Here is a 16,152-nt window from a genome sequence, read left to right as displayed (position 1 = left end):
GTGTACGTAAACATCGAAAGTTTCTTTCTCGACACAAGTTTCCAATCATATTATAGAATCGTCACGTTTAACGAATATTATATTAAGCCAACATAAACGAAAGATATATCAAAAAAAACAAAAAAAAAGTAAACGATTGAATTTTCGAATGATCCTCATAAATTGATTAAATACGACAAGTCAAATTGTTCTGATTTACATTCAATTTAAAATCAAACAATTCGTACTTTTAATGGTTTAATATATTTCTAATAAACATTTTTTTGTTTTCGAATTAACTAAATTAAAACAAAACATCAAAAATAAATAGGCTAATGTAACGATAATATATTTCAAATAAATTATAAATAATAATAATAATAATAATAATAATATAATATTACATGATTAATAATAGTATATTTTATAATAAAATGAGTAATGAAAGAGTTATTAGACTATTTTTTGTGAGCTCGAAAATATGGTACACGATTTCGTGTTGAATAATTTTGATTACACGTTAAATGTAAATTTTGTTAAATGAATTACACATACGTTTGTTAAGATTAATAAACGAGCTATTTGTTAAAATCAATAACCGTTATGATTGTTTAATAAATAAACGAGATATAATAAAAGCACAGAATTGGTTCATACATTAGTACTTGATATCGTAGATATTAAACTAACACATTTTTAATAATAATATTATTATTATCACGTATACGAGAATACGTAGGAAATAATTTTCTAAAGTTCCTCTTTCTTTACAGCTGGAATTTCATTTCCGTTTACATTAAACGCCAAAGAGTGTGCAATTAATTAACGATAACATCCAATGAGGAGAAGTAAATATAATATAATCGGTTATAAAATTCCTGTTCTCGATTTAAGTTGTAAGAAGGGGCTCTCGTATTCCAGATTAAAAAGCTATGATTGAAAAGCCAGACGATATCAGAAAGAAATTGATTTTTCCTCGTTGAAAAGATTCCGAAACCAATAGGACAATACACATATATATTTATTTACATATATATATATATATATACGTTCGGCTTTTCAAGTTTTTCGAAGGAAAAGTTTAACGAGGATGAAAAATGTACGGAAAATAAAAAACGAGAAACTGTTAGTCGAATTTGAATGAAGTCTAGTCTTATTTGATTTTTTGTTTTTTTTTTTTTTCATATTTCTTTCGTCTAAATAATATGACGTTCTTATTTTTAAGAGTTTATTCATTTTTTTTCTAAACGAGTTAACAATTTGTACCGTCAAGTTCTAACGATCGATTTGTTACTTGATTGCTATTAAACAATTTATTGCTGATCACTCGTGTACATTTATCGATTTCCTTTAATTACACTCAATTCTCGTATACAACATGGTTGTTACGTGTTGTTAAGCAAAACCCAGAAGTAATACAAATAAGGGAAAATGAAATTCCAGATATATGAGAACTGTTCAAATTAATTAAGTTCGCGTTATCACGATGTAACATTTTTCAAAGTTAATATGTTTTAAGAGGCTTTAATGTAAATATATAAAATAGTGTATTGTTTGAATATTTATCAGAGTACTTTGATATGAGCAACACATTTCATATTATATCTTATGGATAATATATTGTATATTGTTAATATTATTTATTAATCAAAATTTTGTACACCTATATCTTTACGATAATCTACACGATTATTTCATAAATATAATAATTAATTAATTAACTTTGACGAGATCTATTTTGAAAATTGTTTCGCAAAAATTTCAACGATTATAAGTATACTCGTCAAATCGTGTCAAATTGCACACGTAACTGTTCAAATATTGAATTAAATTCTAATCAAAAAATCAACATTTTATTTATTTATCAAAATATGTTATTTTATTACCAACATTTTATTCAACTATTAATAAATTTTGTTAAATAGTTTACTTAGAAAAATGATTAGCTAGAAATTTAATCTGTTGTTGTTGTTGTTGAATGATATTGAGTAAATGCAAGGTACAATAAATATTGTAGCAAATAGAATAATTAAACAAAAATAACAAGATTTTCAACGATTATACGAAAAGAAATAAAGAAATCTGAAAAATATTGAATGACTTTCTATACATATATATATAATATAATAATTCCTAATTAAAAAAGAAAAAATAAAGTTAAGCAACACGCGAAAATAAAACAAAAAAAAACCAAAAATGGAATTCTCGAAGAATATCGAAATGATTTTCTCTATTTTAGATAAAAAAAAATATCCATATTTTCTACCTTAGAAAATAAAGAGGTACTTCGATCGTTTTATAGGAGTATAAAGAAAAGAAAAGAAAAGGAAAGGAAAAGAAAAGGGTTAAAGAAAAAGAGATTGAGAGAGAGAGAGAGAGTGAGAGAGAGGTGGGAAGTGGGGGTGGGATAGGAGTGAGAGAATAAATCTAATACCATAAAATATACACCCACGTTTGGAGAAAGAGTCAGTTGTCGATCGATGAAACGTTTCAGGGCATACCAAAGTAGCCCCCCTGCATGTCTTACTTCACTTTTATTCCCTTTTTTTTTTTCGATTCTGTCCGACAAAAATGAGTTCGAACAAAAATGGATGCTGCCATTGAAAGTATTTTCCCTGCCTCTCTCCCTCCCACCCTCCCTTTGAGAAAAGGAAAAGAATTTTTCGGATAAAATTGACTTACCTAGTATCTACGTAAAGGGTAGTGGGAGGGGGGGGGGTATATAGGCAAAGTTCAATCGTGATGAAAACGTACGTGGAAAAATCTCGGATAACTATACTTTTTTCTATTTCTTTTTTTTCGTTCTTCGAGACGAACGAATGATAGAACCGGAGATCAAAAAGAAACGAAGCGAAAGAGAAAAAGAAAGAGAATTAAAAAAAAAAGAAAAAAGAAGAGTTTGCATTGTGAAATCCAACAAAACCCGATGGCAAATCGTCGAAGATAGTTGGGTGACCTGGCCATCAGCCAAGTTCCATACTGTATCGAGTTTTTACCCTCTCGAAAATAACGGTATCAGCTAATAAATGCAATCCTGCCCTCCCCCTCCCCTCCCTCACCTTTAACTCGTTTTTTCTCCTCCTCTCTCTCACTCTTGATCTTTCGATAGAAGGTAAATCGTTCTTTGGCCTGTTTCGCGTGCGGCAAACCGAAGTTAAACACGAGCTAAATCTTCTAATCAGTTTTTTTTTTCCTTCTTCTTTTCGTAACAATTTATATCTTCGATAATTTAGAACTTATTCATTTCTTTTATGTATACACTAAACACTATTTCGATTAAATATTTAATTTTAATTATTCGTCTATTATCTTCGACGTTCTCTGATAAATTAATCTTGTTGTCCAAGTTAAAATTTTATAAGTGGTATCATTCAATTTATTCAAGTCCCGTATTGTAATAAAAAAGAAATTCGTAGAAATAATAATGGGGGTGGAGGAGGTGGGTGGGGGGGAGTTGTACACGGCGACGACACGATAGCAATCACGGAGAATAAAAAATGCTTGTTCGGGAATTTTGTTGTATCACACGAAAGCAATTAGTTTAGGGATATATATTTCTCTCTCTCTCACTCTTTCTACATTCTCAAATCTGTACCGAGAGAGAGAGAGAGAGAGAGAGAAAGAGAATTCGAAGAGATGAAGCTACGAGATGGCAGACGTTCGGATACGACGAGGTTGTCATTTAATTTGTATTTAAATTGAGTTCGAACTATCGTTTTACTCTATTTCGTGACCCACTCGTTCGCACGCACACTCACTCACTCACTCACTCACTCACTAACTTACTTACTTACTAACAGCACGTTACTCAACACTAACTCACTCTCGTTTTTCATTCTCCTTTTTTTTTTTTTTTTGGAACGAAACGACTGACGCAAAGTACCTAACGAAAAGGGGGTGAGTGAGGGTGGGAAGGAGAGAAGGATACGTTTATGCCAATTGACTTTCAATGAGAATCGGTTCGAGTTGTAGCCGATAAAAAAGAAAAAGAAGAAAATAAAAAGAACGAAAAAGAATGAGAGAGCGAGAGTGAGATAGATAGATGAAAGAAACCTACGAAAGGAGTAAAGAAATAATAATAACAACAACAACAACAACAACAAAAAGAAATAAAAACCTAATGATAAAACTAAAACGCCTATCGAGTAGTATGTTTGTCCTGCATTATTAATAACGAATCGCGATTCGTCCGGACCTTCTTATTGACTTTAATCAAAATCTTAATATCACGCGAGTGTTCATTCTTTCTTTATTTAGTTTTCTTCTTTCTTTCTTTCTTTCTTTCTTCTTCGCGTTTATTTCCATTCTTTGGCAATAAGTCAGAGACGCGCGTGTTATAAAAGCACACCATCATCCCATACATAGACGTATATACACGAATATAATACTTTACATGTATAATACAAAACGTATGAACGTATGTTGTACGTACATACAATAAATACGTATGCCAAGGCATACGTTTTCATTATCACAGTACTCGACTCTTGTTCACCGTCATAAAGCAGTCACGAAAGGCTCGCATTCTGCTTTTACGAACATAAAGAGGTCGGGGGGTAGGAAGGAAGGGAGAAAGGGAAAGGGGTACACGGGGGTGGTACACGTAGTTATTACTCGAGCACAATTAAAACACCGTCGGCCTCGATTAAATTCCTCTTTCCCTTTCGGCAGAGGGTGGGGGTGGGGGAGGGGGAGGGGGAGAAGGAGACGTTAATTAAACGGTAATTAACGAGAGAAATGGCGTTGATCAACGCGTTTACAAAGCATCGTGCTAGCTTACGACAAAACGACATTAGTACTTTTAGTCATCCTTCTTCTCCTCCTCCTCTTCTTCTTCTTCTTCTTCTTCTTACTTTTCCACCTCCCCATGCTACTCAATTTTTGTCACCGAACCTTTGCGAACATTTTATCCTCGTAATACGAATGAAATCTATTCCGTATCACGTTAAATCGGATAGAAATATATTTATTTTCTTTCGAAGAATTGTTTCTTTCTTTTTTCTTTTATTTTTTTTTTTATAACATAAAAATCGAACGATCACCACACGACGTCGAGAAAGAATACGTATTTACGAATAAATATATTCGATAGATTTTTACGAAAAACAACGAAAAGAGAAATGTTTAAAATACAATCTGTTGCCGAGTGCATTAACGTGCATTAAAGTGCATTGTCGTTTTGAATAAGATCTTCTCGAGCTTAGCAACATTGTATCTCTTCAGTCATTCAGTTATTCAGTCAGTCAGTCAGTCAGTTTTGTTTTTTTTCGTCAATCGTTGCGTTTTAAATGGCCCGAAATGAATTTGACGCTCGCACGATTGTATCCACACTCGTCGAACGTTGGTGGCTGCATCATAGTAGCAGGAGAGTAAATTGCATTCAGAGTAAATTTCGGTATCAGTTTCCCGTTCCGAGCTTCGTTTCGTTACGAAATAGAGTTGGATAGATAGATAAAGATAGAAAGAGAGATACGAGAGACATTTCGTTATCGTTTCACGATACGATAAAACAATTATATTTATGTTCCCCGTAAAACCGACTAGTCTATTCATTTTTTGTGTGTTTTCTTTTTTTTTTTTTTATAACATACACGAATACACTACCACGATAGTTTCTTTTCATAAGGTTTCAACGTTCCAATTACTAGGTAACCGAATGATATAACTATTTATTTATACCACAGCAAGGGATCGTTCGAGAGAGTTAGTAAAAAAATAAATAAAACCGAAGATACGTTTCCTTTTAAATAATCTAATACTAATGATACTCTGTATAATATATAAAGACGTATAAAATACAACATACGATAGTTATGTATTTTTTAAATCGATGCATGTCGCACAGGGAATCAAACATTTAATACCATGTAAGAACTTCTTACAAAATATTACGTAAATAAGTAATACCTGTATAATATACGTATGTAACAACATGTGTTCTGTGTATCGATAGATTAATCTTTTGGTCCTTTACGAATGAACAAGAGAAAGGAAAGGAAAGAAAAGTAGTAGTAGTTCTCTCTATATCGAACCCGTATATACGTATGTACACATACACATACACATATATATCAGAGATCAGGATACTACAAAAGCACCTATCGTGTTCATGGCTTTTCGTTCGATTCAAACGAATCCTACCTATGTGCTTCGTAAATGCCTCGTGAAAAGCACCGATCGTTCGTTTCCTACTCCCCCTCTCTCCCACCCTTCCCCTACCTCCTCCCCATTCGATATCCCTTTTGTCTTTTATCAAATGTACCAGGATTTATCTCGATGCCAATAGTATTTAGGTATGTACTGCTATAGTAGAATGATTGCATGCTAGCGTAATGGTATACAGGTGTACATTAAAGATGCATTAGTTTTCGATGGAGTGTATGTATGTGTGAGAGAGAGAGAGAGAGAGAGAGAGAGAGAGAATGTATGTGTGTGTATGTGTGTGTGTGAAGAGAACGATGATGGCACTCGACGGACGAGGCCGACGTTCCAATTTGATCCGTGGTGATATTCACCATAGAGAAGAACATAGAGATATATATATAGTACAAAATATATATATATATATATATATGTACATATATATTTTGCACTAGGCTACGACTACGACTACGACTACGACGACGACGACGACGACGAGGACGAAGCCGCGATGTCCGGAGACCCTGTTATACAGGAAATATAATTACATAGTACGAACCCATAAAGCTGTTATATATATGTATGTATGCATGTACGTACGTATGTATGTATTAATATTACCTTCTACTTGTACGAATAATTAACCTACGTTCAAATGTATCCCTATAAGCGATACAAAATTACTGCAAAGCATCTCCCATTTGCACCATATGTATATTTAATATGTACAATCTATAAATTAGATATTTTCAACATATTATATATTTAATCTTGATATTTCTTTGAAGTTATTTCTTCGAAAAGTATAAATATTTTGATCTGTTTGATCTCAGTATATTTCTTCATTAATGGTATTGGAAAAATAAATGATTACAGCATCTTATTCATAACGAATTCATTTTATAGATCTTGCGAAGAGATACGAATATTTTATCGAAATATCATTCAATATCGAACAGCAGTTCCATCGTATACGACAAATAGAAAAATCATGGGTATTAGTTTGGCACGAATAAATTATACTTAAAATAAAATTCTTCCCAAAAAATGGAGATAAATAATGAATAGATCATTTTGAAATCACATTTGATCAATACTCTATTATATCGTACAATCGTATTCGTTTCATTAAACATTGATATTATTTCGTTACAAATATTAATCACCATAGAACAAATTATTCTAACGAAAATATTAATTACCTTTTTCGTATAAAAGATATTTTATCATAAATACGAAAATAATTGATTAAAAATATTGGATATCGATGATGTTGGAAAATAATGATCCATGTAAATAATCAATGAAATAAAAAAATTAAAAAGATATATATATATATATTATATCGAATGCAAATGATTCCTCATTCGTATCTTGTTTAGTATGATGATCGAGTTACATTTTCATCAAAGTCGATAACCTACTATACCCATTGCCAGTTCGTTTGGCAAACTGCAAGCTTTAACGCGCCCGTTGCCATTTAGTAATTGAATGGTACATCTCTCCTTTTGCAACGGGCACACATTTAGTAGTACAATACGCTCCATCGGTGAGATCTTCTTCCCTATGCTATTATCTCGGAATCCCGCAATACCGGTCTCTCTAAACGATACTCTACCAACTCTGCAGACTGCTGAATATTCCATATAAAGTTGTTCTTAAATATTCAAGGCCACCGCCATTTTCGGGGATAACAATAGCCCAAATGGGTTTATGCTATTCTATTTTCCATTTCTTTTCTTCATACGTGTGTATGTATACTCGAGTTTTCTTTTTTTCTTTTTTTTTCTCTAAAATCTACGAATACGAGTCTATTCATCTAATATCATTCATCTCGAGAATCTAATTTCAAATTATTATTATTATTTATATTTATATTTAATAATTTATATGTTTTTTCTTCACGAATTTCAGTCAGAATTTTATTTGCAATCGTAATAATATCAATAATATATTGTGGATACGAATTTGAAGTTGGTATTCGCGAAGTTCGATAATTTTTAAATTTATTTCCACTTACAAACAAAAAAATATTATCGATTATCTCAATGAGATATTATATATTATTATAGAATAAAAATTGTAACGACACACATATTGCAGCAACGGATAATTAAATTAAAATTAATAATAATAAAAGAAAAAGAATATCTCTCGATAGTTCGGTATGCGACGTTCAAAGTCCAGCATTTTTTTATGGAAGGGTTCGATAAAATAAAATTAAAAAAAAGAAAAAAAAAAGAAAAAACCATAAAAAAGAAATTAAAAGGCTTCTCTTTTTTCTTTTTCTTTTTATCTCTTTTCGTTTAATGATATATGAAAACGTTGATCATCGCATGAACATACATACACTTCTAGGTACAATCTTCATGTTAGTAACGATTTCGAGTAAGAACGAGATGAGACCTAACGTTTGAAAGATTATGCAGATTTTACGATCAATAATCAGTGTCGGTTCACTCTCACGAGCAAGAAAGAGGATCATATTACGTATATAACGAGATGCTGGTATATGCATTACCATAACCTTAAAGGTGGCTCTATTACGGCCGGTTATTACGAATAATCGCGTTAACTGCCTGCCGCGGACTGATTCTTCTCTTTCTCTCTCTTTCTCTCTCTTTTCTTTTACTTATTATTTTCCGATATTTCGTCGTTGTGCAAAAAAAAAAAAAAAAAAAAAAGGAAGAATAAGTATTGCTACTCGGCGTCCCCGATAGGTATATAAATTTTTCCTATAATTTATTGAACGTTCCTATAGTGGTACTTAATTGCATCGATCGTTGCCATAATAATAATAATAATTACGAAAAATCATAATAAAATTTCAACGAACGTCATTATTCGAAGTAGAATGAGATAGGAATGAACATTTTGTATTTTAATAAAAGGAAATTACATACGCGTGGATCATTGTAATCGGATTTTTTGTGGTTCGTTTGAATGTTATGAAAAAAAAACTGGTTGAATCGTGATTTAAACAAAAAGATTGAAAAGAAATCTCGTGCGTTTCGCGTAGTCTCGGAAGTGAAAGGAAAGAGAGAAAGAAGAGAGAGAATCAAGGAAAAAAGAAACTTATCGTTATTTAACCCGTATGCGGTTGTTCCGATCTGACTTTCAGCGAGTAAAACTCTTCTCTGTAGTTAAATACAACCCGTGCATATATATATATATATGTATATCGGTGAGTAGGGAAAAAAAGAAGAGACACGGAAACGTTTCGACGTTTTCCGAGCGAGTATTTTCTCTAGCGATAGCATTAAAAAAGTTTTCAAGGGGGGTTAACGACGACGATTCAACCCCTATGTCGAAAAAGTCAAAAATATTCACGCCCGTTCAACACCGACATTCACCACCAACCCGCCCCCAACCCCGCGCGTGTGTGTGTGTGTTTGTGTCGCGAACTCTGACGCACTTTTCTCACTTTTCGCGTAGGTGGTAAAAAAAATTTTCCCCGTAGAAAAAGAACCCACCTCTTCGCCCTTCGCCCTTCCTTTTTTCCTCCTTGAAAATTTATCCCAAGTTGTATTTATTATATCTAATACGTTTTACGTATACACAGAGTATACGTCAAAATAAATATATGTGTAAATTATTTATTTATATATATATTATAAATTTTTTGATAACGTATTTTCAATAGAAACATTTTATTCGAGATTATCGTATAAGAAATTCGAGAAATAAATCTTCGCAACAAACGAAACAAACTTGTATCACGTAAAATAAATAATCGCATCGTATATGTAATACATATATTATATTCTTCTTTTTTTTTTGTTTTTTGTTTAAATATAATAATGACAAAATAAAAAGCCTTGACTTACTCTTATGCTTCGAACTGCTTTTCCATAAGCCTCTGAAGAACGACATCCCAGCGATATTAACGTCGAACCAAACTTTAGCGCGATCCTTCTTCAACGAATCCGTATGACGATAACGTTTGTTTTTTCAAAAACCAACTTTGTTTTCTAAATATGCTTTTTCAACCTTTTTATATATGTTTAATATAAAAAACAGGAGAAACTAAATTGTGCGTGGCTCGTTTCGAAAGAGTCAAAACACTCGCGCGACAGTGATGGTGGTGATGGTTGGTGGTGATGGTTGGTGGTGATGATGATGATGATGGGGGAAAGAAGTAGAAGAAGAAGAAGAAGAAGAAAAGAAAAGTAGTCGAATAACACACACTCGTTTTTATGCCGTACCCCCCGTTTTTATCGATTTTTTTGTTCCCTTCGTATATTAGAGATCTATCCTCCAATCCGTTTCCCCGACGAGACGAATGAAAAAAATAACGCGTTGTTAGCCATTAGAATTAGAATATTATATCGAGAGAGAGAGAAAAGAAGAATAAGAATAAGAAGAAGAAAAAAGAAGAAGAAAAGGAAAGAAAATTTCTTTGCGAGACGGGTGTGTGTGGGGCGGGGTTAAAAAAAATAATTAAAACTACTGAACGGGGTTAAAAAAAAATGAAAGTTTCGTAAGCGCGGATCGGTATAATAATACGTGTTGCCTTGAAGGCGGTACGCCACGATATGAGAAATTCGCAGCAGCAGCAGCAGCAGCAGCAGCAACAGCAGCAGCAGCAGCACGTCGTCGTCGTCCACTGGCGCGTCCTTCTCTGGCGCATCCAGTTTATTCCGCTCCCCTAACTGGTACATGCGCATATCTCGGCTCGCACACTTCCCAGAGATTCCGGTTCCGCTTCCTAACCGAATCCGGTCGAAAGGATAAAGATTACTTTTTTCTTTTTCTCTTTCTTTTTCTTTTTCTATTTTTTTCCGTTATTCCGATTGTCTAAAAAATGTTTATCCTTCCTTCGTCAACGAAAACGAATTAATGTTAATGATAATGCACTCCCACGTGATTTTTCTTTTTATTTAATTTTAGCATGCAATTATGACGTGGATAAATTAAAGAGTATTTTCAATTTTTAAATATATAGCATTATGAGTATTTTTAAAGTAACCTAGGTTTATTCTAATATTTTTTTTTATTCATCGTAATAATATTTACTCTGTATAAGTAATCTAACCATCTAACTGGAAAATTAAGCATAAAAACATTTCACGGGAAAAATATGAAAAATTTAAGATGATTAATAGACGTTACAATTTTTTCTCAATTTTTTTAATAGACTAATAATTCTAAATGTTTCAATTAAATATAAAAGGAGGTACATTTGTTTACAAATTATATAGGTCAAATTATCGATTTATATGGGTCAGTAGTAGAAGTAAACGTTGACCAAAGTTTTTACTTTTTTGTCCTTCTAGATTTCAAGTACATATACGCTCAAATATCGACAAAAAATGATTGCTTATATAAAAACAAAACTCATTGAAAATCTTAACACCGAACTAAAGAACAATTTCAATAGTTACAATCTCGCTCTCGCTCTCTCTCTCTCTCTCTCTTAGAGTAATATTTTCCCTTTTTATTTTCTTTTTTTCGTATAAATGAAAACTTATCTTCTCTCCCGAGGGGCAAAAGTTTTCCACGATAAAAGCATACTTTGCGGAAAATGCACTGCATCACACCGTGACTCGTTTTTCAGTATAACGCGCGTTATTAGAATACTTAAGGAGGGAGTTAGAACAAAATATCGTCTTTTCCTTGTAGCAACCTTCCCTTACCTATACCCCCATACCCCTTCTTCTACTTTACTCTCAACTAGGATCTTCTTCTATGGGAAGCTTTGCGAAGAAATTGATATGTAGACAGCGTTTTCCTTAACTCCCATCCTCTCCCCCCCCCGGTCGGAGACTTGTCGTGAGTGGAAAGCTTTACCACCTAATTTCATGGGAAGATGCCCTTCCTTCCGTAAACTTGCTAGTAAAGTCGAACTTGGACGGATAATCTCGTAGAAGTTAACGATCTCTGAGTAAGAGAGTGAATAAGAGAGTGAGCAAGAGAGTGAAAGAGAAAAGGGATGGAAAAAAAAGGGGGCAGGGGGAATAGTCTGATTCGATTTAACGGGACTTCCAGCTTCATTGGTCTCTCTCTCTCTCTTTTTCTTTTTCTTTTGCCTCGACTTTCAAGTTGGATATACGAAGGACCGTGGAAAGAAAAAAAGAAAAAAAAATATGCAAACAACGTAAAGGAGCCGAGCGTCCGACATAATTCGATGCAATTATCGTCGATCCAATTACGAAAGAAGAAGAAGAAGAAGAAGAATAAGAAGAAGAAGAAAAAAAATGAAAACGTTTGTATAAGTTCTTTTAAACGATCTATATCTACCTTTTACATCCTTAACTTTTTTCTGTCTACCGTCAGAAGGGAATAAGGATATAATTTGAAAGATCCGATGAGACAAGATTATTACAGATAATTATTATGACCGATAGTTTGAATATCTTTTGACAAAAAAATAAAGGAAAAGGATAATAGACTAAGACGTCTCAGGATGATGAATCTCAGCGTTCGTTTTATCTTTCCTTCACCCTTCGTTTATTATTCAACGAGTAGGGTAGAATAGGGTAGGGGTAGGGTAGCTAGTTTAGCATCGTTGAAGGAGTCGATGGTAATTTATCGGATCGCGACCCTTTAAACCGATAGATAGACAGTACCGTGACGAGAACGTCTTAAGGGTGAAAACGAGAGTCTAAAGTTCGATCATCGAAGTGCTCGATTATGCTCTCAATGTTTTAAGCATTTTCGATTGACTTTTAAACTTCGTCTACGTTGATTGTGATGATTGTGAAAATATAATATTATATAGGTTCATCCATCAACTATTAACACCTTAATATTTTCGTTGTTTGTTATAATATAGAAAAATGTTACATATACAAAATTTTATATGGCATGAAGAAGTACGTAAAGTAGTGTAAATATTCAATGGGATTTTTCTTTTTTAACATCTTGTATATATTGCTAAATTATTATTTATACTGAAATATTAATAATTATTTTACAAATAAATGTAATTCTATCATTTCTTAAGCATGATATCATTGATTTAATAAAATTAGATTATAGTTTTTTTTGTAAGAAAATCACGAACAAATAGAAATGTTGAATATTATATATATATTATTATTAATATCAAATCTTTTATTCGTTTGCTTTTATAATTTTTTGTTGAAAAACTCCTACTACCACTAAGTACTTCCGTCCAATCCAGATGAAAATTTGTATAATTGATTCGTATGCATTTCTAGATGCAGAAACTCCAACTTCACGTTTTCCTTTTCAACTATTTCTTTCTTTTGAACTTTTTCAAAGCCTCGTATAGTAAATATTTTCGCAAGTTAAGCAGTTGAAATTTTTCGTCGGATTCATGAAAAGCAAAGATTTATAGAAAATCTCATTTGGATTTATATCATGAAAGGGAGGTCTTTTGGAAAAATACCAAGTACACGGGATATATTGATACTCTTTAATATTAATAAAAATTTCTTCAAAAATATAATTCTCTCAAAGGATAATACGAAAATTGTAATAAAAATTTTCTTTGAAAAGACCAATATTTCCTTAACGTTCCTTCAATTCGTTTTCTCACCGATTATTCACCGTGATCGAGTTACTCGAGATTCTCCAACTCTCTCTCTCTCTCTCTCTCTCTCTCCCTCCTATTTCACGTTAAAACGAAACTGTTCCGTTTACCGCTTGAACCTGAAAAGGTTCACGTAAGAAACTTCTCGTAAAAGTAAGCATACAACTCACTCACTCTCGCTACGAAAGCAATTGGTGAGAAAAAAAGAAAAAAGAAATAGAGGAAATCGTTTATATATTCTCATTTTTAGAATCTCGTAAAACAATTATTGTCATTGAAAAAAAAAACGATATATACAAGATGATCGAAATAAAAGAATCCGAAATTCAAAGAACTTTTAATAATTACTCGCTAAATAAGAAATATAAAAAAAAAAAAAAACAGAAAACAAAAATGTCCTATCAATCATGAGTTTATCAACGTAATAATCGAAAATGATATTTTTCCGAGAACAAAATATCTTAATTAGAATTAAAATATTAGTAAATATTAATTAAAAATTGATTTTACAGTAAAAGGTTTTATTTTGAGGATCTGATCTGACAGTAATTTGTTCTTTGCGATCAATATTACGAAAATTTTAATTTTTCTAAACCTTTTTTTTTTTATATTTATATATCTATCAATCGTACTTCCACGATATTCTTTGATACAAAAGGAATTTTCTTCAAAGTGATATTAAACTAGGCTGAAGTATGATAGCATTTCATCTCAAATAATATCATCAAAGTTAGGTCTCGAGATCGACAAAGTTATAACAGACGAACGAATTTCGATCGAGTTTCTGAAACGTGAACGTCGCGTTGCATACAAACGCGTAAACTCGAGAACGTGAACGAACCATTTGAAGATATCTCATACCTGCGTGTTAGCTGTAACTTCGTTTGAAACGAACCTTCGTAACAGATATTCACGTGTAACCTTATGGGGATCATTTTTCTATCAATCGATCGATGAAATAACGGTGTAATTAAAACATTAAAATAGATTTCAAATACACTATCACTTTTCTCGTTTATTCAGATAAATCATTACTTGACTACTGTATACAGTTGAATCTGACTGAATAATCGTAGAGTTTACTACTTAACGTCTGACACGAAATAATAATACGATACTTATATAACTTTTTCAAATAAAATAAGATCAATTAAATATCTTCAGTGAAATGAAATAACAGATTCGATAAGAATATTACGATTTGTTTCATATTAAAAACAAAAAAAGAGAACATTGTTGAATTTCTTAAGTAACAAATTTAAAATGAAAATCTATTTTCTTAATACATTCGTTTTGAATGACGCAAATAGACGATCATTTGGATTCTTAATTTGAATACGAATGACGTATACGTACTTCATTAATATATTTAACGATTCTGTTTTAATAATAAAAATGTATACGAGAACATAAATAGTTGAATTATTTCCTGTTAAAAATGACGCAAAACGAATGTAAAATAAAAATATCTAACAAGAATAGAAATAGAAAAAGAACAAAAAAATTCAGTATTATTAAAGTATTAGATTTAATCTAATATTTTTATTCTCCTCTTTTACAGTCTCTTTGGAATTCACGTAACATGATTTTTGTCGTATTGTTTTTCCGAACGGGTCTCCAATCCATGTTACTAACCGTGTTCACACGTTGTTTGACTTTACAATTTAGAAAGTCGGCCTGGAACTATTGATCCAAGGTATATTATTGACCGAAAAAAAAAAAAGAATTCTACAATTTAATAAAATAATAAAATATTAAAAAGTTAAAAGAGAGAGAGAGAGAGAGAAATTTCTAACGAAGTAATAGAATAATCAAATTTTTCAAAAACAAAGGACGACGTTAAATCATTCCCTAAAACGAAAACGTATTAACGAATAAACTATTCTACGATTAAAAGAAGATATCGCATTATTACCTGATCAATTAAAAATTGACGAATGATTATAAATCATCCGAACGTATTATTTTTAAAAAAGAAAGAAACGAATAACTCGTTCGAATTTTCCTAAATCGAAACGAAATGCAAGAGAAGAGGGACAACATCGATAAGAAGGGACCTTGCTTTTGTACGTCAAAAAAAAAAAAAAGAAAAACAAATGCAGCTGGTAATTCAAGAAGGTGAGAGACGACGACGACGACGTTTTGATTCTTGCGAGTTGCACCTCGTTGCACGTGGAAAGAAGTGAGCCGATATCTTTACGCGCTATAGCCGGAGGGGAAGGACCGAAAAGAGGAAGAGAATTTCAAGAAGAAGAAGAAGAAGAAGAAGATGATGATGACGATGAAAGAAGAAAGAACAAGATGAAAGAAGAAAGAAGAAACCCGGAGTGGAGTTAACCGTTCGAAAGGAAAGTCTCGACGAGACTTGCATCAACCTAGCGAGCTGTGTTACGAGACTTGCTCCGGTTCTCTGCGAAGGTACGTGCGTGTAAGTAGTTGAAAATCGAACAGAGAAAGAGATAAAAAAAAAGAGAGAAAGAAAGAGAGAGAGAGAGAGAGAAAGGGACCCAATAAGAGTCCCCCATGAACCGAGT

At 32.3% G+C, this 16,152-nt stretch overlaps 1 protein-coding gene across 2 annotated transcripts in view; it reads right to left on the bottom strand.

Moving 5' to 3' along the window:
• LOC122525336 (low density lipoprotein receptor adapter protein 1-like) overlaps positions 1 to 16,152 on the bottom strand; it is a 58,359-nt gene that overhangs the window by 30,224 nt on the left and 11,983 nt on the right. The window contains exon 1 of one of the 2 annotated variants that reach the window (XM_043648060.1): positions 9,948 to 10,231. The exons of the other annotated variant lie outside the window; for it this stretch is intronic. Coding sequence (XP_043503995.1) covers positions 9,948 to 9,993 — 46 coding nt within the window. The 5' untranslated portion in view covers positions 9,994 to 10,231. Of the gene's footprint in view, positions 1 to 9,947; positions 10,232 to 16,152 lie in introns of those variants that run through there. 2 annotated transcript variants of the gene reach the window in all.

The sequence above is a fragment of the Polistes fuscatus genome, unplaced genomic scaffold (assembly GCF_010416935.1).
Source record: "Polistes fuscatus isolate 324 unplaced genomic scaffold, CU_Pfus_HIC Scaffold9, whole genome shotgun sequence".
In the NCBI taxonomy this organism is placed as follows: Eukaryota; Metazoa; Arthropoda; class Insecta; order Hymenoptera; family Vespidae; genus Polistes; species Polistes fuscatus.
Note: the sequence above shows the minus strand (reverse complement) of the source record. Positions and strands in the feature narration are given on the sequence as shown.